The 25,873-nt window shown below is 44.7% G+C and overlaps 4 protein-coding genes and 1 long non-coding RNA gene across 5 annotated transcripts; 3 read left to right on the forward strand and 2 right to left on the reverse strand.

Annotated features, from left to right (window-relative positions):
- Positions 1-19: 19 nt before the first annotated feature.
- Positions 20-1,913, forward strand: COX6A1 (cytochrome c oxidase subunit 6A1). The gene is made up of 3 exons (XM_020901559.2): positions 20-164; positions 303-445; positions 1,633-1,913. The coding sequence occupies exons 1-3, from the start codon at positions 62-64 to the stop codon at positions 1,714-1,716; spliced, it is 330 nt and encodes a 109-aa protein (XP_020757218.1). The 5' UTR covers positions 20-61; the 3' UTR covers positions 1,717-1,913.
- Positions 1,914-3,203: 1,290 nt separating this feature from the next.
- Positions 3,204-5,362, reverse strand: TRIAP1 (TP53 regulated inhibitor of apoptosis 1). Its single transcript, XM_020901558.2, has 2 exons — positions 5,174-5,362; positions 3,204-4,184 (listed from the first exon to the last, which is right to left on the reverse strand). Exons 1-2 carry the CDS (start codon positions 5,360-5,362, stop codon positions 4,101-4,103), a joined length of 273 nt encoding a protein of 90 aa, XP_020757217.1. The 3' UTR covers positions 3,204-4,100.
- Positions 5,363-5,415: 53 nt separating this feature from the next.
- Positions 5,416-11,971, forward strand: GATC (glutamyl-tRNA amidotransferase subunit C). Its single transcript, XM_020901557.2, has 4 exons — positions 5,416-5,500; positions 5,597-5,769; positions 9,946-10,049; positions 11,256-11,971. The coding sequence occupies exons 1-4, from the start codon at positions 5,426-5,428 to the stop codon at positions 11,306-11,308; spliced, it is 405 nt and encodes a 134-aa protein (XP_020757216.1). The 5' UTR covers positions 5,416-5,425; the 3' UTR covers positions 11,309-11,971.
- On the forward strand, positions 5,776-8,535 carry LOC139037801 (uncharacterized). Its single transcript, XR_011490714.1, has 2 exons — positions 5,776-5,908; positions 7,769-8,535. It is a non-coding gene; the product is annotated as an uncharacterized lncRNA (long non-coding RNA).
- Positions 11,972-12,525: 554 nt separating the features above from the next.
- Positions 12,526-19,048, reverse strand: SRSF9 (serine and arginine rich splicing factor 9). Its single transcript, XM_020901556.2, has 4 exons — positions 18,738-19,048; positions 16,169-16,329; positions 14,467-14,639; positions 12,526-13,020 (listed from the first exon to the last, which is right to left on the reverse strand). The coding sequence occupies exons 1-4, from the start codon at positions 18,923-18,925 to the stop codon at positions 12,877-12,879; spliced, it is 666 nt and encodes a 221-aa protein (XP_020757215.1). The 5' UTR covers positions 18,926-19,048; the 3' UTR covers positions 12,526-12,876.
- Positions 19,049-25,873: the final 6,825 nt, after the last annotated feature.

Below are 25,873 nucleotides of genomic sequence, written 5' to 3' on the forward strand. Positions count from 1 at the left end.
CCACCCCACCAGCCAACTTTCTATTTCCGCTTCCGGCGCTGCGGGGGAACCCAGGTTGAAGATGGCCGCGGCAGCTGGATCTCGGGTTTCTGGCCTGTTGGGTAGTTCCCGGCTGCAGCTGAGTCGGTCTATGTCCAGTGGCGCCCACGGCGAAGAGGGCTCAGGTACTGGGACCGGGGTCGCGGGACGGGCCTCAGGTCTGCTGAAGAGAACAGCGGCGGGACTTTGACCTTGGCTTGAGCACTTGGGGGAGGGAGATGAGACGCGGGTGGCTCCCTGAGCGGTCGTACCCCCCTCCGCAGCTCGCATGTGGAAGGCCCTCACCTACTTTGTGGCGCTCCCCGGGGTGGGAGTGAGCATGCTGAATGTCTTCCTGAAGTCGCACCACGGAGAGGAGGAGAGACCCGAGTTCGTGGCCTACCCGCATCTCCGCATCAGGTCCAAGGTACCCCTTGCAGTCTCTTCAAGTGTCTGTTCATCTTTCCCCAAATGCCCTAGTCCAAGCTCTTAATTCTCTAAAACTGTGGGTGCCGGGCTTGTACAGTTTGTCATTTAATCCTCCCAAACACATTTTTATTTTCTCCGGTCAGGCCTGAGTTTTCTTTTTTAAGGTCATACAACAAGTGCTCTTCGGTTTCTTTGAGTCATCCCACCGTTTACCTTCTGATACTGTTAACGGTTGTCAGTTGTACAAAACTTGGAGGTTTGTGAAATTCCCTTAAGCTGGCAGAGTCGGAAGGCGGTGCACGTCTCTAAAACCTGGGCATCTAACAGCTGCTAGCTGCATAATGAAGAGATTGACAGCTTCTGATCTTCACCTCTATGCCAGTTACCACCGCAACTGTGTCATTCTTTGACTCTTGATGTAGATATTTAACTACTGTCTCACTTAGCCCGAGGGGAAAATTAAGCTGGATTCTTAAATTCAAAAAGAATTGATGAGTCTCAGCGCCACTGCCACCGTTGTACAATAGAGTTAGAAGGCATACATATAGCGAAATGTCTTAACCTCACCATTGACATTCGGGGCTGGATAACTCTTGTTGGGGCAAGGGGCAGTCCTGTGAGTTACAGGATATTAGCAGCATCCTTGACTTCTCACCACTTAGTGGTAGTGGTACCCCCTCTTCAAGATGTCTCCGGATACTGGCCTGTGTCTCCACAAGGGCAGAATCATCCTGGGTTGGAAACCACTGCCCTGGAGCAATGGCTTTCAAAAGTACCATGCAGAATAATTGAGGGTATGTTGCAGTTTCCAATCCAGAGATTTGTTTCAGGTCCAGAAACCTGCGTTGAAGTCAGCATCTCCTCCCCTGTACCCACCTCTACCATTCTGATATAGGTGATGGGAGGACTGCACTTTCAGAAACAGAGCACTGAGGTTTAGTTACAAGGGAGAGGCTTATGAGTAAGGGGACTCGAGTTTGCCTTTCCTACTGTCCTCTTTACGGGCTCCCTTGGAATTTATAAGAGCTCTCTTACATTATGGGAGAACTGAAACATCTCAGTTATGTAAAGGACTAATTTCCATTTTGTTTTTATGTATTTCCTGTACTTGCCCTGTTTTAAGCAGTTCGTGGCAGTGCTGAACTGTTTTTCTGGAATTGCCTAATTGCCATCTTCACTCCACAGCCCTTTCCCTGGGGAGATGGTAACCATACCCTATTCCATAACCCTCATGTGAATCCGCTTCCAACTGGCTATGAAGACGAATAAAGAGAACCTGGACCACTACCCAGTGGGGACCACAGCACTGGTTTGGACCACTACTCTGCACGCATGGACCAGAAAAGTACACGGGACCTTAAGCTCACCACCTTGTATCCAGTGATGACCATTACACTTGAGGACCATTATACTGATCTTCCATCCCTTTGCTTATAGCAGGAGGAGATGGCTTAAATAAATAATGTCATGACCTGAGAGTTGCATTCTTTGGTTGTGCCTTTCCCTCAGAAATTAGCTTTAATATTCTGTTTGTATAGTGACGGTCTGTGGCTACTGTTGACAGTGTTTCAGGTCCAGTTCAGGCCTCCAGAAGAACAGTGTTTGTAACAGGCCTGGTCTTGGTTACTTGTGCCTGGGGTGGGTAAAGCAAAGATCTCAATTGAGCTAATTAACAGTCAAAATTGGGTCCTGGCAGACTTTGGATGGCAAAGATACTAGCATTTGCTGAAGGATACTCCCAAAAGTCAGAAAGTTTTCTCCAGAGGTGGCAAGTTCATATCTTGGGTCCTCTCTCAGCTCCCTTCAGGCTGGAACGGTTATAAACTTCTGGAGAAATAAAGGCAGTATGGCAGTATGACACTTCCTGCATATAGTACTGGCTTTTTTTCTGGAATTAAAAATTTCCTGTAGCCATAAGAATTAGGAGAAACAACAATCAATAATAGTTACAAAATCACTTTTTTTTTTTCATTTATTTTTATTAGTTGGAGGCTAATTACTTTACAACATTGCAGTGGTTTTTGTCATACATTGAAATTAATTAGCCATGGATTTACATGTACAAAATCACTCTTAAAGAGCAATTTAATATTTCCTCTTCAAAATTTAAAACCTTTGAAGTACCTCAGATAGTTGGTCCTTTTATGGGCAGGGTAAAGTAAAAATAGCATGAGGGATAATCAGGAAAAAATTATTCCCTCAGCAGCAATTACAGTAAAATTTGTTTTATTCTCAAGGCTTAACTAGACAGTTTTGTGGTAAGATTCAAGAGGCTACAAGGTTTTGACTGACTTGTGGCCAGGCTTATTTCAGGGCAGTTATACTTAACTCCAGTTTGCTGCCTGGCCTCCCTCAGCTGGGTTCCAAATATCTTATGTATAATGGACCTTAGCCTGCCAAAATATAAATGCAGAATGTACTACAATGGCATTAAGGATTGGTCATGTTAAATATGAAGTTAGTATTAAAAAAAAATGAAGTTAATAATTAGTAAAGTGGAAAAGAGATAATAGAATCTAGGCTTTCTATAAATCGAGTTTCATACTGTGTGGGCACATACAAAATTTTCTGGGTTGGGTGCCATTATATAAACATTGAAATCAGTGAGGTTTCCATTTGTTATACCATACTCCCTAGCTTAGATGAATCTTCATTTTTAAATTATAAAGCATGTAAAACTCCCCCCAGTGTATATATGAGATGTGTGGGGTTCACAGGATGGAAGTCATTCCATAAAATGCACTGAGTTCCGAATATAAACCAAAAGTTAAAATTTATTCCATCTTCATGATTTCAGGCATTACCAGGCAGGGTGAGTAAACAAGGCAAGTAAAGTGATCTCTTCACCCCCCCCACCCCCATTTAATCATATGCAGCATTTTGGCATTTTTATGTATACAGGTTGATTTAATTCATTGACAAGCTGAAAGCTGGCAGCAGCAAATCTTGGTAATTTAGGATCTTCCTCCATAGCCACTCCAAGGATTTTAATTCCTGAACTACACCAAGTGCTCTGAAATGGTGTTCACTGCAGCATTCATGAAGCTTTCACATCTTAGTATGAAATCTGACACCTCTTGTTAAGGTAGGAAACTGTTGAAAGCTGTCTTCCTCTTGGTTAACCCAGTCCACCAACAATCTTTAACAGTTAAATTACTATATAAAAATAAAACTGTGCTTCCAAGCATTACTGAAACTGTTGTTCTGGGAACCCTCTAAGGGAGTATTTGCTCCCTTAGAGAAAATAGATCTTAACCAGTTGCTTCCATGAACAAATAAACCCAGTAGAGTGTACGTAATGTCCTTCAAAGAATGACTGGAGGTCAGGCAACCTTAGTCATCCTGACAAGCTTACTAGAGTTTTTATACAAGATATATTTAAAACTGATCCCAGACCGAGTACTGCAATGATAATCCCAAATAATCCCATTATTTAGAATGCTGAGTTCCTGCTGTGATGCCAAAACCAGAAATCTCAAAGCAAAGAGTGATGGTTCATCATTTTTTACAAATGAGAGAAAGATATCAAGGAGGAAAGGAAATTCCTTCCTCCTAAATTCATCAAATCAATTCTATCTTCAGTTTTAATTTACACAATCCAGAGTCTTCAATTTCCTGATTTGAGGAGTCCACTTTCAAGGTGACTGTCAAGGTCAGGAAGAGCTTTCAGGCTTTTCTTTGCCATGGCCCATGAACTCCAGTCCTTCAATAGGAATCTCCTTCTCCTTTATCGCTTTCTGATGGAAGAAAACATATAAAAGGGACTACATGAAGCCTGAAGTCCAAACTTTAGAAATATTTTGTAGAATATTTTGTACTTTAGGTACAAAAGTAAATCCAACTGTACCATAAGGACTACCAAACATGACAAACCCTAAGTACGATTATGAAGAAATTAACTGTAAGATGAGAGAGACTGAAGAGTTGTGACAAAATTCAGAAGTGCAATTTAAGCAGTATCACCACTCTATTGTGATACTTGTTTAGTCACTAAATCGTGTCTGACTTTTGTGACACAAAAGGCCTATTAAAGGCCCTATTGTGACAGACACAAGTTCAAATCGGTCCCAGGACTTACTGGCTACGTAACTTTGAGCAAGCCTCTCTTTCCAGTCTGTCTATGGGACAAAGACAGCAACTCCACCTGGACTTACTGAGGATGTTTTTTAAGTTAACTAATGGGGGATGCCTTGCCCAGAGCTGTTCTTACAATCAGATCTGTTTCACATTCACTGTGCTGGAATAAAGATGTTCTAACTGGCCAAGAGAGAAAAAACAGGCCAGTGAAGGCATTGTGACAACATAAGGGGACCCTGCATGAGGTCTAACAGGCCAGAGAGACTGAACACCCCGTCTCTCCCCTCAGCAACAGTGGAAAAGTGGACCACCGCAAAATCCAAGGACACTTGATTCTAGTGAACTATGACTACTCGTTTAACTATTATGGGTGTGAGTGTTCCACGCATAAAATACGAATAACTCACTTTGCAAGTTCAGGTTCATCACCAAAGGAACCAAAAATGTTACTGGGCTACGCAGAAACTAAGGTGCTGCAGAAAGATTTACCTTTGACATTCGGAGAGATACCAGGCATCCTGGGTGGTGAATGGTAAGGGAGAGAACTCCTGCCACTGGTCTCATCCAGGCTTTTCTTCCACCCCGCCCGTCCCAACCCCCTCGAGCCGGGGCCCAGGGCAGAGACGAGAGGGCCCGGGTCGGAGCTCACCTGAACACACTGCTGGTAGCGCTTGAAGAGGTCTGTGCATGGGTCCCCGGAGCCGTCCCCCTTGAGGAACTTCTCGGCAAACCAGCGGTTGAAGCACTGGTCGTACTCGCGCTTCATGTCGGTGCAAGCCTCCCCTACGCTGTTCATGGCGTCGGCGTCCGCGGCGGTAGCGGCGCTCTCGGATGTCATCACTTGTAAGCGCGTCGCGCGGCCTTAGGAGAGGATGCGCTACGGAGGCCGAGACGGAGCGAAATGTGGGCGCGGGCCGTGCGTCTTCGGGCTGCGGCGCGCGGGCGCCGGGGCTTCACCTCCAAGGCGGATTCTCAGGTAGAGGCCGGGGCGTCCAGGCGGGTGTCGGAGCGGGGCGGAAGGCGGAGCAGGCCCCACCCGTAACCCACACCCTCCGCCTCATTCACCCCCCAGGGAAGTGGCCGGGTCACAGGCGAGCTGATCCAGCACCTGGAGCGGTTATCGCTGGTGGACTTCGGCAGCCAGGAGGCCGTGGCCCGGCTGGAGAAAGCCATCGCCTTCGCCGACCGACTCCGCGCAGTGAACACCGACGGGGTGGAGCCCATGGAATCAGTCCTGGAGGACAGGTAAGCTCGCGGCCGCGGCCCTCGAAGGCTTGCCTGCGGCGCCTTCGTTACCAGTTAAGGCTGGAGCTTAGTGTCTTATTCCACCGGAGGGGAAAGAACATTAGCGACACGCGAGAACTTGCCCACGGTCACCCTGCGGGTAAGCTCTTTGCCTCGTTCGTTAAGGATCCTCTCCCTTTTAAAATCCTCGAGCCCTCCCAATGTAACTAGGAACAAAATCCAAACGGCTAAGCTTTCACCTTCGAGGCCCAACTTCCTAGAGCGCCCCCTACCTCATCACTCCGACCACGACTTCCTGCCTGTTTCTGCTACAGGCCGGATTCGTGGCTTCTCTAGGTCCTTGAACTTGCTTTCCTTTTTGTTGGACAATTCATTTCTTTGGCCTCTCCAAGCCACTCTAAATTCTCCCTCCGCTCCCTCCAGTCACTACTTCCTTATCCTGTCGGGTTTTCTTCCACTGTTTTTCTTGATTATCTTATTTTTGTTGACTTGTACTAATTCTTATTAGAACGTGAGCTCACATCTGATTTGCTTACTCCTGGATTCCTGTCTCAAAAATTTTTTAGATGTACACTTTTTTTTTTTCTTCACATTTTTTGACCTAGTGGTTCCCTATCTGTGACATATATCTGTGACAGTGCATCAAGATATGTGCACGAGCATTCAGGGTATGCAAATCTGTTGATAATACAGAACAACAGAAAAGAAACAATCTAAGCGTCCTTCATGGCTAAATACATCTTCATACACTGAAATGGCAGTTAAAAATAATGAAATAACTAAATATGCTGATATGGCAAGGTTTCCAGGGTATACTTATTAATAAAAAAGGCAAAGTTTGGAATATGGTATGTGGTTTCATTGATACTTTAATGTGTAATCTATTTTATATACTCTGGTGTGTGTATTAAGTTTTGTTTTGTTCCCTGAAAGGGCATGCAAGAAACTGTTAACCATGGTTAGTGTTAGAGAAGGTGGAAATGCAGAGGGAAGTTTTACCTTTGAATGCCTAAGGGGACAGAGTAATAACCCAAATAGTGAAGTAGTGTAATGCAACCTGGAAGGCTGGGTCTTTGACAAAGCAGCATGTGTATACTGTACTTAAAGTGTGCAGCCCCTAACCACCTCTACCAGTTGTTGCCAAATCTTAATACATTTTTATTATTTTTTTTATTATTTTTTTAAATACATTTTTAAAGGAAACACTTTTTTGCAAAGCAGACTTGTTTGCCATTTGGGAGTGCAGCTTCTTGGGAAGGAGAGGTATGCAACTTATAAAGATAAGGGCAATCTACAACCCTATCCTAGCCTTTTCCTGAATTTTCATGAATTCCATGAATTTTTAAAAATAAATTCCTGGTAGAAGTGGGAGAAAGCTGCCATTAGTCAGTGCCAGTCAGGAAAGCCACACTTATATGTTAACTGTAACCTTCGTGTTAAGTGCTTGCTAGCCTCAGGACTTCCCCGAGGTTCAGTGGTTAAGATGCTTCACTTCTACTGCAGGGGTCATGGGTTCGATCCCTGGTCCAGAACTAAGAGTCCACAAGGAGTGTGGGGTGGCCATAAAAAAATAGTCATCCCGTAGAAACTATTCTTTTTCGTCTTAGAGCCAGAGACTGACTCACATGGCATCTCTGATTGTGGTCAAATAACTTGAATACTTAAGGTGTCCCACAGGGTCTTATTTGCCACTTCGATTAGCTCTCATTTCAATCGGCATGAAACTAAATTAAAAGGCTTGCAGATGGAGGTAGACTGGTGCCCAGAGAAACAGCTCCTGGCAGCCGATAGTTGGGAAGAGGCAGAAAGAAGCTAAAACAACAGCAGAACTGTCCCATTGGTCAGCCCCAGGGCCAGCTGAGGCACTTCTTCCATCATGCTGCCATAGTGCTTTCCATGAAATTAAATGCATTGCCCACAGTTACTGATTTAAGTGCCTTTTCCATGAGCTTTAGAGGGCAGAGATTTCTAACTCACAGCTGAAACTCTTCTCAACCAGGGCTTTTCATCTGATTGAGAACACAGCAAGATCAATGGACTCTTTTTCAGTTCTTCCAAGAATGGTACATAACTAACAACTAGACCACATGCATTGAAGTTATCCTACGTTTCTGGACTAAACTCTCGTGTAGAATCCTGACTGAGAAAGATGAGGTGAGGTAGACCTTCATAATTGACAGGCACCTGAAGAGCTCGTCTGGTCCTGTCTGGTGCTTTATGCATGATTCCAGGGTCAAGAAAAGTTAAGCAACTTGCCAAGCGAGGGGTCTGCTTGGCGTGCCGCCCTCACAGAGACTCTGGGTTCAGTAGCCTATGATTCAGAAAATAGGCAGGTGTGGATTTAGTCTACAAACAACTCTATCTTAAACAGTAATTGGGTAGAAATGTGTAACAGTTAAAGAGGTTTATTTCATCCTTCAGGAAACCTTACTAGGAAACCCAATTACCAAATGAGTGAACCTGGGAAATGTTTTATACTGGCTGTGCTGGGTGTTCTTTGAGGTGTGCGAGCTTCACTTGCGGAGAAGCATGGGTTCTAGAGCACGTGGGCTTAGTTGCCCCTCAGCTCAGACCTTTTTAAACATCATTCCGGCAATTTTCTGAACCTTTTTAGAAATAAGGTAACTGATACATGGAAAGGATAAGTAACTTGCATACAGGCCATGTGCAGCTCTGGGGTTTGAGTTCTGCAGTGATTCAGGGGCCCCAGCTCTTACACATTTTGTTATATTGCCCAACAGAAATATAAACTCCAGAAAAGTCCAATGGTGACCCTTACAGATGATTTTTACTGTTCTCCAAGTTTCCTTAAATGAGTATGAGTGTATATTCCTTAAATGGTCTTTTTTTGTTTTTAGTTCTACCACTTTATTGCTACCAACCCATCTCCCTCCACCCTCGTGCACACATGCTCAGTCATGTAACCCCATGGACTGCAGGCCACCAGGCTCCTCTGTCCATGGACTTTTCCAGGCAAGGATACTGGAGTGGGTTGCCTTATATGGTTTAAAAAAAAAAAAAATCTAGTGCAACCTTCACTTTTTTGGCAAGAAACTTAAGGTCTAGAAAGATCATACTTGTCCAAGGTCACACAGTTAAGACAGTGCCAGTCCTAGAATAGAGTTCAGCTTTGAACTCTTTGTACCATTAATAAGTGTTTATCGTGTCTCATTCTGGGCTGGGTTCCCCAAAGCAACAGAACCAATCCTTTCCTAAAAGAAACTTATGATTACATCTTGGCCTTCTGTACAGCCTCTACAGATGTTCATGTCACATCCTTGCCCTACTACATTTAGCCCTCAGTCTGTGTCTGGTTCAGAGCAGAAAGAGCTTGGCTGCTGCCCTGTTAGTGACTGAGCATACTGCTTACTTTTCAGCCCAAGTATCTGAAAGCCATCTCATACCTCTTGTCGTGCACTTTCAAACCTTAAAACACTAGTAAAGCCCCACAGATGTGTTCAGCTCCTGTTTGGTTTCACTAGTCTGCCATCTGGATAGCTTAATGAAGCCACTAAGTCCTGAAAACAGTGTAAGATTCTTGGGCTATGTTTGTGGTACATCTTGCAAGGGAAGGTACTTTTACATCCAAAGGTGGTTGTGATGAAGAAAGCACTCATCTTAGGGGTACCAGAACCAGGCTTGGATCCCAATCCTGTCCCTTAGCAGCTTACTTATAACCACTGTTGAGAAAGTTTCTGTACCTTACTCATTTCCCAACCGGGTCACCCCCCCGCCCCACCCCCGAAATCCAGCTCTTTCTTGACCATGGTTAAGGGGTGACATCACCTGTTCTGAGGACCTCAGGCTGGGTGAGGTCCCCTTATCAATTTCCTTGGCAAGCATCGCTTACCTCTTATTAGACTTAATACACTGTATTGTCATTGCCTATCTCTGCCAAAAGCACTTTACCCATAGTAATCATCAAAAATATTAAAACTTGTCAATCCTGAGGAATAATTATTAATACCACTTATCTCACAGGGTTGTTGGGGAAATCAGTAAACAAACAGTAGGCTGTTATTTGATCTGCTGTTGACCATAGCACTTCCATCTTTGAGCAGTGACTGTAACTCGAGAATATGCTGCTGTCTTCTCCTCCTCCCACCCTTGACCCTTTCCACCCATGCCTTTGAAGCCACGTTCTGAGAAGCTAACCTCAAGCTTCTGGTTTTGTAGATGTCTGTACTTGAGATCTGACAATGTGGTAGAAGGCAGCTGTGCTGAAGAACTACTGCAAAACTCCCACCGAGTTGTGGAGGAGTATTTTGTGGCCCCGCCAGGTATGTGCTGCCCAAAATGGCTTAACAAACGGTGCCACAGTAAACTGAGAATGCCGTAGGAACTGCGAGGCCCAGATCTGCTCTGTGAAAGCACTCTGACCAAGTATGAAGTGGCAGTGGTGGCTGTCCAAGGGTATGGACTTCTAGTTATAAGTTAAATAAGTCTTGGGGATGTGTGATGTACATACAGCATAGTGACTCTAGTTAACAATACTGTATTGTATATTTGAAAGTTGCTAAAGAGTAGATCTTAAAAAAGTTCTCACCACAAGAGAAGCAACTGTAACTAAGTGAGATGCTGGATATTAACTAATCCTGTTATGGGAATCAATTTGCAGTATATACATACATCAAATCATTGTGTTGCACATCTTAAGTTTATACAACTATATGTCAGTTATCTCAATAAAACTGGGAATAACAACAAAAATGTTGTATGTACAGGTGGCAAGGTGGCAGTAGATTCTGGAAGTCACATTAACCTCTAGGGGTCAGCTGGTAACAGGAATGAAGAAAACAAAAACAGGACTGGGGTGGGGAAGGCTGTGGCAGATCTGGAGCTCTCAAAGGGATAGCTGGCATGTGCTACTTCTCTCATTCAGGGCCAGGCAGGGATGGGAGCCCAGAGAACCTGGACATCTGGCATTCTGTGCGCTGGTTCCCAAATTTTAAGTGTTAATAGATTTTAAAAAAGTAAAATACCATGAAAGTAAAAAACATACCTGCAAGCCAGATGCATCCTGTGAGTCATCAGTTTGCAACCCCTAGTGTGGAGATTTGCATCTTTAAACCTCACTGTAACTATTTTAAAACTCTGGGCCAATAATAACACCCAGAACTTTGGGTGTTAATCTCTGATAGTTGTTACTGTTTGAGCAGACATAGCCATTGATCATATACACTGTTTCTCACACAGGACCTTGTGTCAGGTTTTGCTTCTTGGGAAAAATTGAGTTCACATAGTCTCTCCTTCCTCTCCTATATGCATACAAATGTCTGATTAGCCTGTCTCTGCTACTTATTGAAAAGTGCGCACTAATTAGGCTTCACTTATAACTGAGGTTCTTTCAGATACTCAGAAAAACAGGGTAATAGCTACACTTACTTCCATCGCTTATTTTTCATGGCAAATCAGTTAGCTCAATGTAGAGCCAGCTGGGAAGGAGGCTTAACTATAACATTCCTTTTTCTTATCTTTTCAAACAGGTAATATCTCATGGTCAAAGCTGGATGAAAAACAGCCCTTCTCACATCGCTGAGTAACTGTTCTGGGAAGGGGCATTCTATAAACATGTGGAAGTGCAGCAACTACTTTGCAACAACTATTTTGTTATTATGAACACTAATGTACCACTTCCTTCAGTCACCTGAAAAAAGTGATGGCTAGGTATCTTTTAGTAACTAATTCTGAAGATAGAACTGGGAAATATCTAGCCAAAATAAGGCACAGTCCCTGATACCAACAGGAAGTGGAAAGTATGGCTGATTTCCAAGGAAATGGATCAAGTATATTCATAGATACTCATAGACCATTCAGTGTGGAAGACTTTATCCCTCCCTAAAAGACTGTCTACCAAACTGCACTTAAGTGAGTCTGTAACTGTTACAGACCTTGCATCCGATCACTTCGTGACAACCTTTTCAGTTGCTGTTTCCGTCAACCTGAGCACCCTTTTATCTTTACTAAACATACTTAAATTTATTCTTGGGTATCCACTGTGTTTCAAGGAGAGTGCTGATTTTCTGCTATGGTAAAGGTGCGGGGAGGCAGTCTGGGGAGGTGATGGGTGTTTATGACCTTCACAGTTGTCATTTCATGTGTGCATACTTCACCCCAAACTCACTGAGTTGTATAGCTCAATGTAAAAAAGTACAGCTTTTTACAGGTTGACTATATTTCAATAAAGTGGTTTAAGAAAATAGCCTATGACAATGTAGCCCCCTTACCCCCACTCCCTGCCCTAAGCAAAATCCAAGACAGTGGGAGGTTTTGGTTTTGGGCTTTGTCTTTTTTTTTTTTATAGCTCAGATACCAAGGACAAATATGAGACAAATTTAGGAGTGATAAAGTGACAGAAACAAAACTTAAATGAGTTTTTTCCCCTAACCAACTGCTAAAGTTGGTTTTGGTTAAGAATTTCCCAGTGATCTTTATGCTGGCATCCACTTTTACAAGGCTGTTTTTAGCCTTCTCAATCCCTTCCCCTATCTGCAATGCTTCCCTTTTCATTAAAGCAGCTTAGTGTACATGGTTGGCCTTGAATTATAAGAGAACCCTGAAACTTCCCTTGGATGTGATGTTCCCAGACCATCATCAGAGCAACTAACCTTATCCCCAAATAAGGAATCCACTCCTGTTCGTTAACCAATTGGGCACAAGTTGCCACTGCAACTCAATGTTTTTTGTTTTTTTTTTAAACACATCAGTGTGCCTGTTGGTGAAATCCATGAACACAATCAAAGACAACTACAGCTGTCAGTTATTAAACGTTTAAAATATATTTCTAAACAGAATGGGCCGACTCGGTCACAGTAACTGCTGATCTCCATAGAAGAGCAACCCACAAGGATACAGCACTGATTTTTTTCCCATCATCGGGGTGAAAAATATACAACTCGTTTCTGAACCAAAACCACAATTTATGCAGTTAAAAATGTTTCACTGCTAATATGGCCCTGGTAGAAATTATGTAGTTTTATTTCCATTAAAAAAAAAAAAATTAAAAAAATCTCCTAAGACACTAAATCATCAATCTGGAATGTAGACTCTGAGCACAAAGCAGCTCAGTTCACCTAAAAAATAAAGAAAAAATTCCCACCACCTGTCTCAGTAGGGTCTGAAAGGAGAGAAGTAGTGTGGGGAACCCCTGCTTTGGTATGGAGAGTCACGGCCCCTCGACCCAGACCGAGACCGTGAGTAGCCATAGCTGGTGCTTCTCTCTGGATAAACTCGGATGTAGGATGTTTCACCCTAAAAATCAAACAAAAAAGTAAAGGAAAAAATAAGACCTAGAAGAATAAAGCACACCAACACCTAATATGGCCGCCTGACAATAATGTAGTGTTGAGCACCGTTTGGCACAATAGTGCCACAGGCAGGTATTCTTGCTCAAGGTAACACAAATAATAAATGGCAACTCGATTATGTGGTAAATAACTCAAATACTGGCTATTACTGTTAACAAACCTAAATTACTACCACTGACCCCCATAATCTAAGAACTGGAAAGGCTCTCAGAGGTCAGATATATGGTTCAATCCCCTGCCACCTTTTCTGGTGGGTACCTATGGAAGAAGCTGACCAGTATTCAGTACCTCCCAGGTGTCAGGACCTGGGCAAGATGCTTCATAATTTAGCTTCCTGACAAGTCTTATAAGATAATGCTATTATTGGGAACTATTTGCATATACAGGAACCAGAGTTCGAAGTTGCTCAACTAAGATTTTAATAAGCAGCAGAGGAGTTGTGTCCAGGCAGGCCTATCTCCAGGCTTTTCACCCTCAGCTAGCATTCTCAGATTTAAAGATGCTAAGAGGAAAGAAGCCAGATGCTTTTTCCCCTCAGTGAACGCAATAATTTGATTTACCCGAACCAAGGCCCTGCTCTGTATAACTGAGGAACAGGTGCTGTTTTGTTTCTGCTCCAAATTCAAGTCCTAGAGGATAACCTGAGCAACAGCACTGTTAAGGCATGCAGCCTCCGAGCCATAAAGTTAGGGAAGTGAATCCTTAGAAAAAGAAATGGAAAAAAAAAAGAAATGGGCCCTGAAGTTGATGTTTCCAAACATCCCTAAACCGCATAGCAAGCCAGGACAGTGTAACCAGGAAAAAGAAGTCCAATTGGTGGTCTGGTCTCCGTGTTATCAAAGGAATAGCTACCATGAGAATCAGACTGAGGTCCAAAACAGCAGCCACCTACTTGAAGGGAAGAACATGGAAAGCTAAGTCCCCAGGGTGAGATGATGAACCAGAAAACCTGAGCCAAGGGCTCAGGTTTCAAAGAGGCTTCTGCACCACTTTGGGTAAGGCAAAGTGAAGTGACAACCAGCCCCAAAAGCAGTACCTAAGAGGGTAAGGTGATAAGGCTGGCTTGCAGAACCCAGACCAGACCCAGAGGATGGAGAGCCATAATAATTAGGTTCATGGAGGGACACTGTGGTTTAAGTCAGTCACCACATGACAGACTGCACCAGTATTCTCTCTGGGTTAAAAATATTATGGCTGCAGACTTCTCTCTGCTATGACCCTGCACTGCTGGGGCATAAGGAATTCTGTGGCTTTGTCCACTTAAGACAGATCTTTAATGGTATTATAAGGTCATCAAATGGCAAACACATGGCCTGTTGCTACTTCTGCTAGGTCAGCTTCAGGTGGAGTGGTCTGGGAATGAGCTCCTCAACAGCAGGTGGGGACTCACCTCATGAGAGCGGAATTTGGTTTCATCCAGTTTACGCAGGGCATATTCCATGTCTTCTTTTCTAAGATACTCAACCATCCCCATTCCATCTTTCTGCACATCTGCGTAACAGACGTCCCCAGCTTCTCGCATGTGATCTTTCAGGTCCTGCCAGCTGCCTGAGGGAGGAAGTCCTAGGCGCATAGAACACAGAGAAGAGGCCACATCCTTCATCCATGTTAAGAGCCCCAAGACCTAGGGTCCTTTCCCCATTAGTCACTACTTTTAAATCCTGATGGTCCCCAAATCACAGATTTTGACAAGGGACACAAAACCAAAGAAGAACACTAATAAAGTATCGGTGATAAACCACCATTAAGAAGCTGGTCCTAGGCTACTCTTCCAGAGACTAAGCCTTTCTTGACACAGCAAAAGTCCATCCCATTACAGATTTAGTATCTCTAAGAATTCAAAGCATCTCTTTCTCTGGCCTTCACAATTAATAACAAAATCCCAAGACTTTGAGTTTAAATTTTTCCATTATGAAATTTATCGGTACCAATTATTTCTTGTCTGACTGGGTTCGCAGGACATGGGAATTTTTTTTTTTTTTTTTTTTTGACATGGGAATTTTTAAACCATCCAATAAAATAACCAAGGTGTAGATGAAGTAACACAAGAAAAAACCTAAAGTTTGTTTTCTTGTAGGTGGGAATGACTGACAAACTAGACAAAATACCTCTTAAAAGATCACCAACACTCTTCAATACAGTAGGGGGAAAGGTAAGACTCAGACGCTAAAACTAGTCGGGAGTCATACAACCCTACCTGATGTCATGAAAGGGAAATGTGCTCCTGCTCTCAAAGGCTGTGTTTACCGCTCACAGCTCAGGACTGCAGCCATTTCCTAATAGTTTTCTAAGCAGGATTTCAGAGCAGCATGGAGAGAAAAAAAGATATGTATGACATCCTGAAGGAGGGAATAGAGTTCTGGGGTTAAAAACTTACAAAGGGACACAGGCAGATACTGACAGTATCCCTCTTCAGCACCACAAGAGTCTGCTGCAACTGTGTGACAATTCACATCTAAGGTGCCAGGTTCCTCAATATACCTCACTCTGCCAGGGGCCTAAAACACCCCTAACAACCTGCAGAAGGCCCCAGTTTTTTACCAGTGTGTTAATATTTCCAAAAAATGCATAAACCTCTGAGCTTAGCATCTCATCACTTGTCAACACTAGACATTTTGTTCTGTCCTTCGCAATATGATCCCTAAGACTCCAAGTTGTTGTTTGATTTCTTTTTTACATAATTCCAAAACAGTCACAAAATCTGGCCTATTTTAGGATCTAAGGCTAGGTATAATTTGTTCAAATCTGGCTTCTGGAATGTCTTTCTAGCAAGTCAGATGCCAAGGTACATTTCCAGAAGAAAATGTCTTTAGAATTCTGGCTGAAGAGGTTTGGGCATCATCTTCTCTTTTAACACTAGAAAAGTCCTTTTTCATAAGAAGCAAGTTTATGTTCTGTCAAGGTTGCACTATCAGTGCAATTTCTTTGGCAAGGTACCTGCCTCACTGGCAAGGCTTCAGACTGTCACTGTGCATGAGAAGAAAACCCCACACATCCTAAGCACTGAAAACAACAGCTAACATTTCTTGGAGGCCAGACTCTGTGCTAAGTATTTCACATGCATCATCTCACTGAGTTTGAAAGGAACATACCTGAAACAAGAACTCGGAAATCAGATCTTCTTGTAGGAGGCCCACTCCTCCCACCACGGGGCCACCCACCCCGACCTCCGTAAGTCCTGGGGAACTCCACACGAAGCCGACACTGGCCATAATCATAACCATTCCTTCCATAAATTGCATCCTCAGCATCTCTGCAGAGAAAAGTCTGGAGTTAGTGTTGCTCAGGAGAACCAACTGATATCCCTGTGAGAGGCATGAGTAACAAGTATAAAAAAAAAAAAAAACCCTGAAGTGAGAAAAAAGCAAAAGAACAAAAACCAGGAATTTGATGTACTACTGCTTTGGTTTGAAGATTTTTCATGACACTGGAATTAAACTTTACCGCTGTCACATACAGGGTTTTCCAGGTATGAAATGATAATGAATAAACAGGTAAAGAGAATTCAGAAAAAATAACCTGTTGGCAGATGATTGATTTTGCCAAAGAACAGTGTTTCTTTGACCTTGGGGAGCTGTTTCTCAAAATGCACACCACACACTAGTCCTTTAATATTCTTCCTCAAGGCCTAGTACATTCAGGTCTAAAGAAGGAAAAACTCGTTTAAAAATAGGGAAGGCTCAAATGACAAACGAATATTAGTGTTTTGTGAGGAATACAGAATTCCCTCAAGTGCACCTTTTCAGCATGGCTTTGAGAACTAAGTTGTCAAAACCACTCTCTGGGTACAGTTTTGCCAAAAAGAGATAAATATTCAATAGAGTAATACTTTTTTAAAAAGTCTTTCCTAGGGTTCTGTGAGGAACACCAAGATGGCTCTCCATGATTTGATAGGAAAGAGAATGCCCTGAGGCTGGGGGTACAAACAGCTGAAGACATACTAATGAGAGCATCATTCAGATGTCAGAGGCCCATAATCGCTTATGAAGATTCTAGGTCCAGGATCAAAAGCAAGGAGGACCACATCCAGTTCAACCCTGGCTATATTCAGAATACAGTGGGAGAGAGGCAGCACTGCTAGGGTTTAACGTTGTGAATAAAAATTGACCTCAGTTCAAATCATTATGCTACTTACTAGTAGTTGTCTCTGGGTAAGTCTGCGATCAGGATTTTACATCTAAATGTAAAATGCCAGTTTTGAAAGGATTAAATAAGGTAACTATGTATGCAGTGCTTTGCTTGAAACTTGGCACTAATGTATCAAAGAGACAGCTTTTCCATTACGGAAGGAAGGAGCAGAAAAAAAGACAATGTAGCACATCACAGTAAATTTGTGTTGGAAAGGGTGGAACAGGGGGTTCAAATCCTACCTTCCCTGGGAGCCCTCCCTTTTATCAACTCTATCCTGTTTACTCATATGTCAAAAGTAACAGAGCCGACCTTGTAGGCTGTTGAAAATGCTTAGTGATATATAGTATATTCTAATATATAGTATAGACTACGACAAACAGCAACTGTTGGGAAAAAAAAACCAAAAACACCGGTACTAATTCTTAGAGGTCCAACCTTTTCCAGTTTAGGTGTGGAAATGCCTAGTTCCATTTGTGAGGCAAATGGCAGATACTAGGAACGATTTTTATCAGAATCTTCAGCCATCGAAGCCTTGGGGTGCGTCCTGCCTCCTCATCCTCGGACTCTCCCCTTGCCTCACATCAACCGCCCCCATCCCCCAAGATGGGCAAGACATCCCCCCGGGCAATCCTCGTAGCGAGGCCCGCAGGCGCAGACTAGGCAAAGCGCTCCCCGAGCCAAAGGTGGAAACCAGAGCGCAAGCTCCGATTCACCCCAAGCGTAGTAGCCAGCACAGTGCGGTGGCTTCTAAGAACCAACAACCGCAGTTTTGAAAGTTCCCAGGCCTTTTCTGGGAGACAAGGGCCGACACTGCAAAATCACAAAGACTCCTTCGAGCCCGTTTCCGATCGAGCGCGTCCAAACCCTCGGAGACCTTTATCATCTAGCGGTGCCTCCCCTTATCAGTGAAGAAAGAGTGAAATCCGAGACCCCATCAGACTGTTTTATAAGTGTCCCCAAATCCCTGATGCTTTTACCAGAGCAAGGCTCTGGCCCCTGCGGGGCGGGGCGCGCGTGGATGGAAATCCGGTCCATCCAAGAGCCAGCCCGCTTTCGGCCCTGCAAAGGCATCCATATCGCCCCGCACTGTGCGCCCCGACAACGGCGAGTTCCAGCGGAGGGGAGGGGAGGGTAGAGCGGACAACCGGTCTCCTCACTCCTCACCGAGTCCTTTCCGGGCCGCCTCAGGGGCCAAGCTTCCCAAGCTCTGGACCGCTTCCCCCGAAGGGTGCCTGGGTACCAGCCCCCGAGGCTGATCTGGGCGGGCTTGAGCCCTCCTCAGACCCGGCTTTTGTGTTTTTAAGTCAAAAAAATAGTAATAGAGGAAGTGACGGAGCAAAGGACTGCCTGGAGCCCCACGGTGAGAGGCGGCCTCAGCCTCCACCCGGGGGCGCCCTGAGGGGTCTGCGGTGAGGGGGGGGGGGGGGAGGGGAGGCCCTGGAAGCGAAGGGAGAGAAAGGGAAGGCGGGGGGCCCGGGGCCTCAGGCTGACTGACAGACGGGCAGGAGGCGGGCGGCGCGGGGCCCTCACCGGGGGTCCTCGAAGCGCACGAAGGCAAAGGGCACGAGGCCGTGCCGATTCTTGAGCTCGATCTCGCTGATGCGGCCGTACTTGTAGAACAGGTCCTCCAGATCCTTCTCGCGCACGTCGCTCGGAAGGTTCCCCACGTAGATGCGCCCGTCGCCCTCGCCGCCGCGCTCGTCCGCCCAGCCCGACATCCGCACCGCCCGACGCCGCGGGCCCGCCGCAGCCCACGTCGCCGCCGCCGCCGCCGCCTCAGCCGGTGATCCCCCCACAGCGTCCCCGCGGGCTCGGAGGCGCTCAGCCGCACAGCATTGTGGGAACGAGAGCGGAAGCGGAGCGGTCGGGAGGAGGCAAAAAGGAATCCTCTTAAAGGGGACGCGGCTGCGACGACTGAGCGTGCGCGTGCGCCCCCTGTAGGCGCTCAGGACCCCGCGGAGAGACGACGGAGGGAGATTCTAGAGTCCGGCGATTTGGAGTCAGTTCCTGAGGCCAAGTCCCACTCCCCAGCTTGTCGACTTGGGCAAGTGACTCAGGCTCCTTGGGCCTCGATTTTCTCCCTCTGTAGCGCTGCCTATCTCACAGCCTTTTGTGAGCATTTGCTGAGGTAGACGCGGGTGTAGCGCCCAGGGGGGGTTCCCTGGGCCGTCACTCCTTGCGCGGGGCGCCGGAGGGAGGGAGTCGGCTGGGGCTTCAGGCTGACCCCGCAGCAGCCCGGAGGAGCCCGCGACCGCTAGATTGAGCGGGGCCGTCGCGGCCCTCAGCCTCAGGTTTGTAGTCCCCTGGGCCACTCACTCAATCCCTGTTTTACAGTCGCTTAGAACTAAGAGTGTAAGATGGACTAAAATGAGTGCAAAGAGGCCTGAACTGGCCACCGTAGCTTGGACATGAAGTTTATCAGAGACCAAGAGGGAGTAAAAGAATCAGAACTGGGAATTCCCTGGCGCGCGCTTCCACTGCAGGGTCACGGGTTCAATCCCTGGACTGGCAACTAAGATCCTGCGAGCCTCGCGGTGCGGCCAAAAAAAGGGGGAAAAAAAGAATCATAACTATAGCAACTGTCATTATAGGGTGCGACTTGTGCTTTTATTTTTTATTTTATTTTATTTTATTTTGCGACTTGTGCTTTTAATACACGATTTGGAGGGATTCCAATACTTAAGGGGCGAAAACAGAGGTATCATAGTGGGTCAGGATTAGAATCCAAAACCACACTTCCAGCCTATGCGGCGAGTCCTTCAGAAGTTGGGGAACTCAGATTCTCATCTTGGAACGTTTCCACGCTTATGTTCCCTAGTGCAGAGCATTGAACCTGGGGATGCTGCGAGAATGAGTCTTGATCAAAAAAGGTTTTTCATGTTAAAAATGAAACCTCTGGGGAATTTGCTGGAGATCCAGCGGTTAGGACGCCCCACTTCCACTGCTGGGATCTGGGTTCTGTCCCTGGTCCCTGATCAGGGAACTAAGATCCTTCAAGCTGCCTGGATTGATGGATGAGTAGATATATGAGAAAGCAAATGCAGTAGAATGTTAACTGTAGAATATAGATGGTGTATGCGTTCAGTGTGTTCACTGTACCATTCTTGCAACATTTCTCTGTGCTTAAAAACTTTCATAATGTTGCAGGGAGTTATGAAACAAAAGCAAGCTCCATTAATGCATAGCAATAGAGAATAAAACCAAACATTTAGCTTGAATGTAGCTGATTTGTAGTTATACCACCTCTGAATCTTTTACAATCAAACAAAAAAATCAAACATCTACATATAACTACTGAGTGTATAGCTTTTTGGAAGTCAGATTGATGGTATATGTTAAGGTTTGATCATATACCTCTTGACCCAGTAATTCCACCTGTAGGATTTTATCACAAGAATGTAAGAAATCCTCACAAATTTTGTACGTTCATTGCATTCTGTGCAATTAAAAAATTAAACTCCTGATTATAAGGAGGTGGTTCAGTCAATAATATTGAATGTTACACAAGTATTAACTGATGTTTTGACGGATATTAAGGTCATGCTAATTTAGTTAAAATTAAAATGGTGCACATGTACACATATAACTATATATTCTGAAGGTATCTATTAAACTGGTTGACGCTAATTGTCTCTAAAAAATGCAGATGTGAGAACTTTCAATTTAGATGTCACACATTTCTATAAAGTTGAAGATTGTTACTGCAACTGTTTTATTTTTATATTCTAGGGGTAAAAATGGAAATAAAATGTTATGCAATATTGCTCAGTTCTGTGCAAGAGAATGCATCTTTTTTTTTTTCATTGCTAACCTCCCAAATGTTTGTGGAGATATCTCTTGATGCAAGTGGTTTCTGTATTTTTATTTGTGCTTTTTCATTTTATTGTCTGTAATTGGCATGTACTACTTTCATAGCTGGAATAAAACAATAAATTATTTCTAAAATAAAACAATCAGAACCATTTGTTGTATTCTGGATTATGTAAAGCTTCTAGATGTTCTTTGCTGCCCTTCAGAAAGCAAGCAGGAAAGAGTCCTGGCCAGAGTATATAGGAGCTTATGTACCCTAAAGGCATCCTTAAGTCCAGAGGCCTCCTCATTTGAGGGGTGTGCTTAGTTTGTATTAACACCGCTCTCTGAAGCCTACCGCTCCTACATGGTGTGGCCTGGAACATGTTGGTGGAGACAGTTGGGTAGTCTCCTGGAGAGAGAGACATGGAGTCAGCAAAGTGACCTAATAAGACTCTAGGTATAAATAGTAATGATTCAACTTGTATTGTGCAAAGTTTTGCAGCTTGCGATTACCAAAGGCGTTCATACCTAACATTGAAAATGTGCCCAGATAGGAGCTGTGACCAGTACAGCCTTTCTGAATTAGGAAGAAGACAGTTAAATTGCTAAGAGGGAACCCCAAAGGTGGATTTTGTTTCTGTGAGCCCAGGTACTAACGTTTGCAAGTGAACTTGGGCTTCACCCAAGTGAAGCCAAAATTATGGTCTAATGCTTAAGGGGCCCCTGGGCTCCATTCTCTACCAAGGCCACAGACACTAGGCGGGGACACCCTTTTGAGCTTTTGCTCATCTAGTTACTCAGCATTATCAAGGGCATGCTGTAATTTAGGCCCTGTTTGCATGCAGTAATAATCACTCTGACCTGTTGCTAATCAGTCATTTAGAGCACAGCTGTGATGAGGGTAAACTGCCATGAGACTACCTAATGCAGTGTTAGAGATGATAAGAAAGGCTTCCAGGAGATGTTTAGGTTGAGCCTAAGGGACAGTAGGAGTTAACCATAGGGAAGAAGGAGAAGGTTTTTTAGACAAAAAGAACAGTGTGGTCGATTGCCCAGATCATGAGATTATGGCAGAATAGGGGCAACCCCCCCATCGCCCTACAGTATGGCTGGGGCAAAGCGTTCAAGTAGGAAAAAGGCCGGGGTGAAGGAGCTAGGTCTGGGGGCCTGCAAGGCCTAGGAGACCGTTTCATGGAGCTTGGACTCTACTGAGGGCAGTGAGTAGCCATTAAAGGGCTTTAAGGAGTTATGTTGGGATGAGACCTTCTCAGAAGGAAGTGGCAGCCCAGCAGATGGAAAATAAACAGTAGGGGAGGAGACTAAGAGCTAATTTGAATGGAGGGCAGCTGCAGGATAGTAGGGAAAGGAAAGGATGTCAGGGAGAGATGTGGCAACAGTGACCATTATAGGAGAGCTTCGGGAAAGAGGAGAAATAATTAAGGGGTCAGTGTAGGAAGTGTTGTTGTGTAATCGCAGTGTAAGCCCCCTCCTGTGACTTCATTAAAAATCTGCATTCTCAGAACTTCCCTGGTGGTCCAATGGTTGAGACTTCGCCTTCCAGCGCAAGGAGTGCAAGTTTGATCTCTGGTCAGGGAGCTAAGATCCCACATGCTTGTGGCCTAAAGACCAAAACATAAAACAGAAACAATATTGTAACAAATAAAGACCTTAAAAAAGTCTGCATTCTCTGTTAATGATTTTGATTAGAGCTGGCTTTGTATTGTTCTGGAAAGATAAGACAGTGTGCTCAGCTTAGCCTAAAGGTGAACATAGGTAAGAACAGGGGTAGCCCCAGGTGGCCTGTTGACTAGCGAGTTAACACGAGGACGGAACATAGGAGTGGGTGCAGGGAGGCCCCAGTGGGCAGACCACAGCTGTCATCCAAGCAGGAGATGTCAGTTGGCTGATGAAAGGTGATAGTGTGCTTATGTGCTCAGCCACTTAGTCGTGTCTGACTTTTTGCAACCCCATGGACTGTAGCGCACCAGGCTCCCCTGTCCTTGAAATCTTCCAGACATGGATCCTGGAGTGGGTTGCCATTTCCTCCTCCAAGGGATCTTCCACAGTCAGGGATCAGACTTGCATCTCCTGCATTGCTGGTTGGTTCTTTACTACTGCATCACCTGGGAAGCCCAAGGGGAATGGAGGTGGAGGCTGAGGAGATGAGATATCCTAGGGGCAGAATCATAGGATTTGGAGGTAGACTGGTCACGGGGGCTGAGAAGGAGGAAGAGTCCAGGCTTCTGGCTTGGGGCTAGGCAGTGGTATCATTCCCAGATGGTGAATGAAGCAGATGGAGGTGACCTGCAAAAGGATGGACAGCAATGAGTTCATATACACGTGGAGAATGCAAGAAGGAAGGATAAGAAGTGTAATGACTGGGCCTTCCCTGGCAGTCCAGTGGTTAAGAATCCATTTTTTCACTCCAAGGGGCATGGGATCAATCCCTGGTCAAGGAAGTAAGATCCCGCACGCCACACAGTGCAGCCAAAACAACAACAAAACCTGTAAAAGGAAAAAAAGTATGATAGCTTTGGGCTATATGTCCCCTCTCTACTGAAAACAGAATCCCAGGTGCATGAGCAGGTGATGGTGGGTAGGCATTGGAGACTTCAGGTACATGGGATAGACCTCCTCTTCCTATAGGGAGGAGCTTTCATTTAAACTGTGTTCAGTCACTCGGTCATGTCTGACTCTTTACAACCCCATGGACTGCAGCTCGTCAGGCTTCCCTGTCCTTTACCATCTCCCAGAGCTTGCTCAAACTCATGCCCTTTGAGTAGGCAATGCTATCCAACCATCTCGTCCTCTGTCATCCTCTTCTCCTCCTGCCCTCAATCTTTCCCAGCATCAGGGTCTTTTCCAATGAGCCAGCTCTTCACATCAGGTGGCCAAAGTATTGGAGCTTCAGCTTCAGCATGAGTCCTTCCAATGAATATTCAGGGTTGATTTCCTTTAGGATCCCATGCACAGTCTAAAAAGGCAAACTGTATGGAAGGTCAATAAAATTTATCATTCCTCATATGATGGTAAGAATGGCACCAGTGGGATTGTCTTCAGATTGAAAAGAATCCTTTGACCTTGACAGACTGTTAAGAGTTAATGCATTTCCCACAGCAAGCCGTGCATTTACTCCCTACAAGAGAGCAGGGTAGTGCCCAATAAAAAATAATAAGAAAATAATTAACACTGAGGATAAAATATTCTACGAACCTGCCCATCTGGTTTCCTCCCTTTGCCTATGACATCAGTCCCCTCTGGCATTCAGGCAAAATGTTTTCTTCTCTGCTAGGCTCAGTCAGGAGCTTCTCCCAGACCCTGGCCCTCGGGAGTAGTGGGCAGATGAGGAAGTGATGGGGCCGTAAACCATCCGTGAGAACATGAGTCATCTCAGAGAGATTAGTCCAGGTTGGCAGGGAGGGCTTGGGCTGGGTCACTGTGGAATATGTTTCTGGCCGCTGTGCCCTGGGAGCTTTCTGTCAGTCTTTGCCACCACATTTGTGCACTGGAGTCAAGTGAAACATTCTGGAGAGCTGCATAATTAAGAACTGAGCTGTGCAGGGGAGGAAGGGGACAAGCAGCAGCAGAACTAGGAGATCTGAAGAGAGTTTGGGAGGAGGAGCAGAGAGCTTTAGGGAAGCAAGCGCCATGTGTGGGAGGATGAGAAGAGAAGAAAGATGGAAAAGATAATTCAAGTAGAGTTGCAGTACTCCATGAATATTTGGTGTTTTCTTTAAGAGACTGTAGAAAATTATTAATATCTTTAATTATTTTTGGATAATGAACTGATGTTTCTTTTTTTAAAAATTTATTTATTTGGCTGCATCAGGCCTTAGTTCAAGGTGTTCGAACTCCTGGCTATGGTATTCGGGATCTAGTTTCCCGACCAGGGATTGAACCTAGACCCCCTGCATTGGGAGCTCAGAGTCTTAGCCACTGGACCACCAGGAAGTCCCTGAACTGATGTTTCTGTGAATGTGGCCAGACAGGTAGGAACACAAGGGCCTGATTTTATGTGAGGTATATCGAAAGCAGTAAGTGTGCTGAACTTGTAGCAGCCTGCTTGCTTTATTTTTGCCAACATCCTGTATTCTAAGATGGAGGCGTCAAATAGCTTGCTGTGTCGGGGCTCCTTTTCCTTGGATTCATAGGCTTCAGCTGTCAGAGCACTGCCTCCCCACCCAACCCCGACAGACACCACCCTGCGAAGCTATAAAAGTTGTCAAGTTGGACACAAAATATTGCACATGAGCAAGAAAGTCTTGATTCTGGAAGGATATTGACGCAGTGCTAACCAGTAGAACTTTGTATGAAGATAGAAATGTTCTCTTACCTGAGTTCTGTATAGTAATCACATGAGGCTACATGTAGCTCTTAAGCACTTGAAAGGTAGCTGCTACAGCTGAGAAGCCAAACCATTAATTGTATTTCATGGTAATTAATTAATTTTGATTTTAATAGCCAAATGTGACTAGTGGCTACCATATAGTTTATCTGTGCAGTTTATAATTTTCAAAGATCTGTAAATCTGTACAATCCCTCAACTCCCAACAAAAAGGGTTAAGAATCACTGGGACCAACCCTTTCCCTTTACAGTCCTGTGTGTTGGCACATAGTAAGTGTTTAATAAACACCATTAATTTTATTAACTAATATTTAAAGAAGAGTTGTTCTAGCTCTAGAAAAGGCAAACTGAAATGACAAACGAAGTTCTCAAATTCACCAGGTTTTATTTTCTAAGCCCTAAATTCCTTACCCTCAACCCAGAATTTTTCCCTAAACATTTTCCAGTCTGTCACATACCTTGGAACCCAAAGTGAACCAGAAACATGAGCAAAGGGTGGAAGGGGTGTGAAACGATTAATGACAGCGCT

Source organism: Odocoileus virginianus, chromosome 12 (assembly GCF_023699985.2).
Source record: "Odocoileus virginianus isolate 20LAN1187 ecotype Illinois chromosome 12, Ovbor_1.2, whole genome shotgun sequence".
Classification (NCBI taxonomy): domain Eukaryota; kingdom Metazoa; phylum Chordata; class Mammalia; order Artiodactyla; family Cervidae; genus Odocoileus; species Odocoileus virginianus.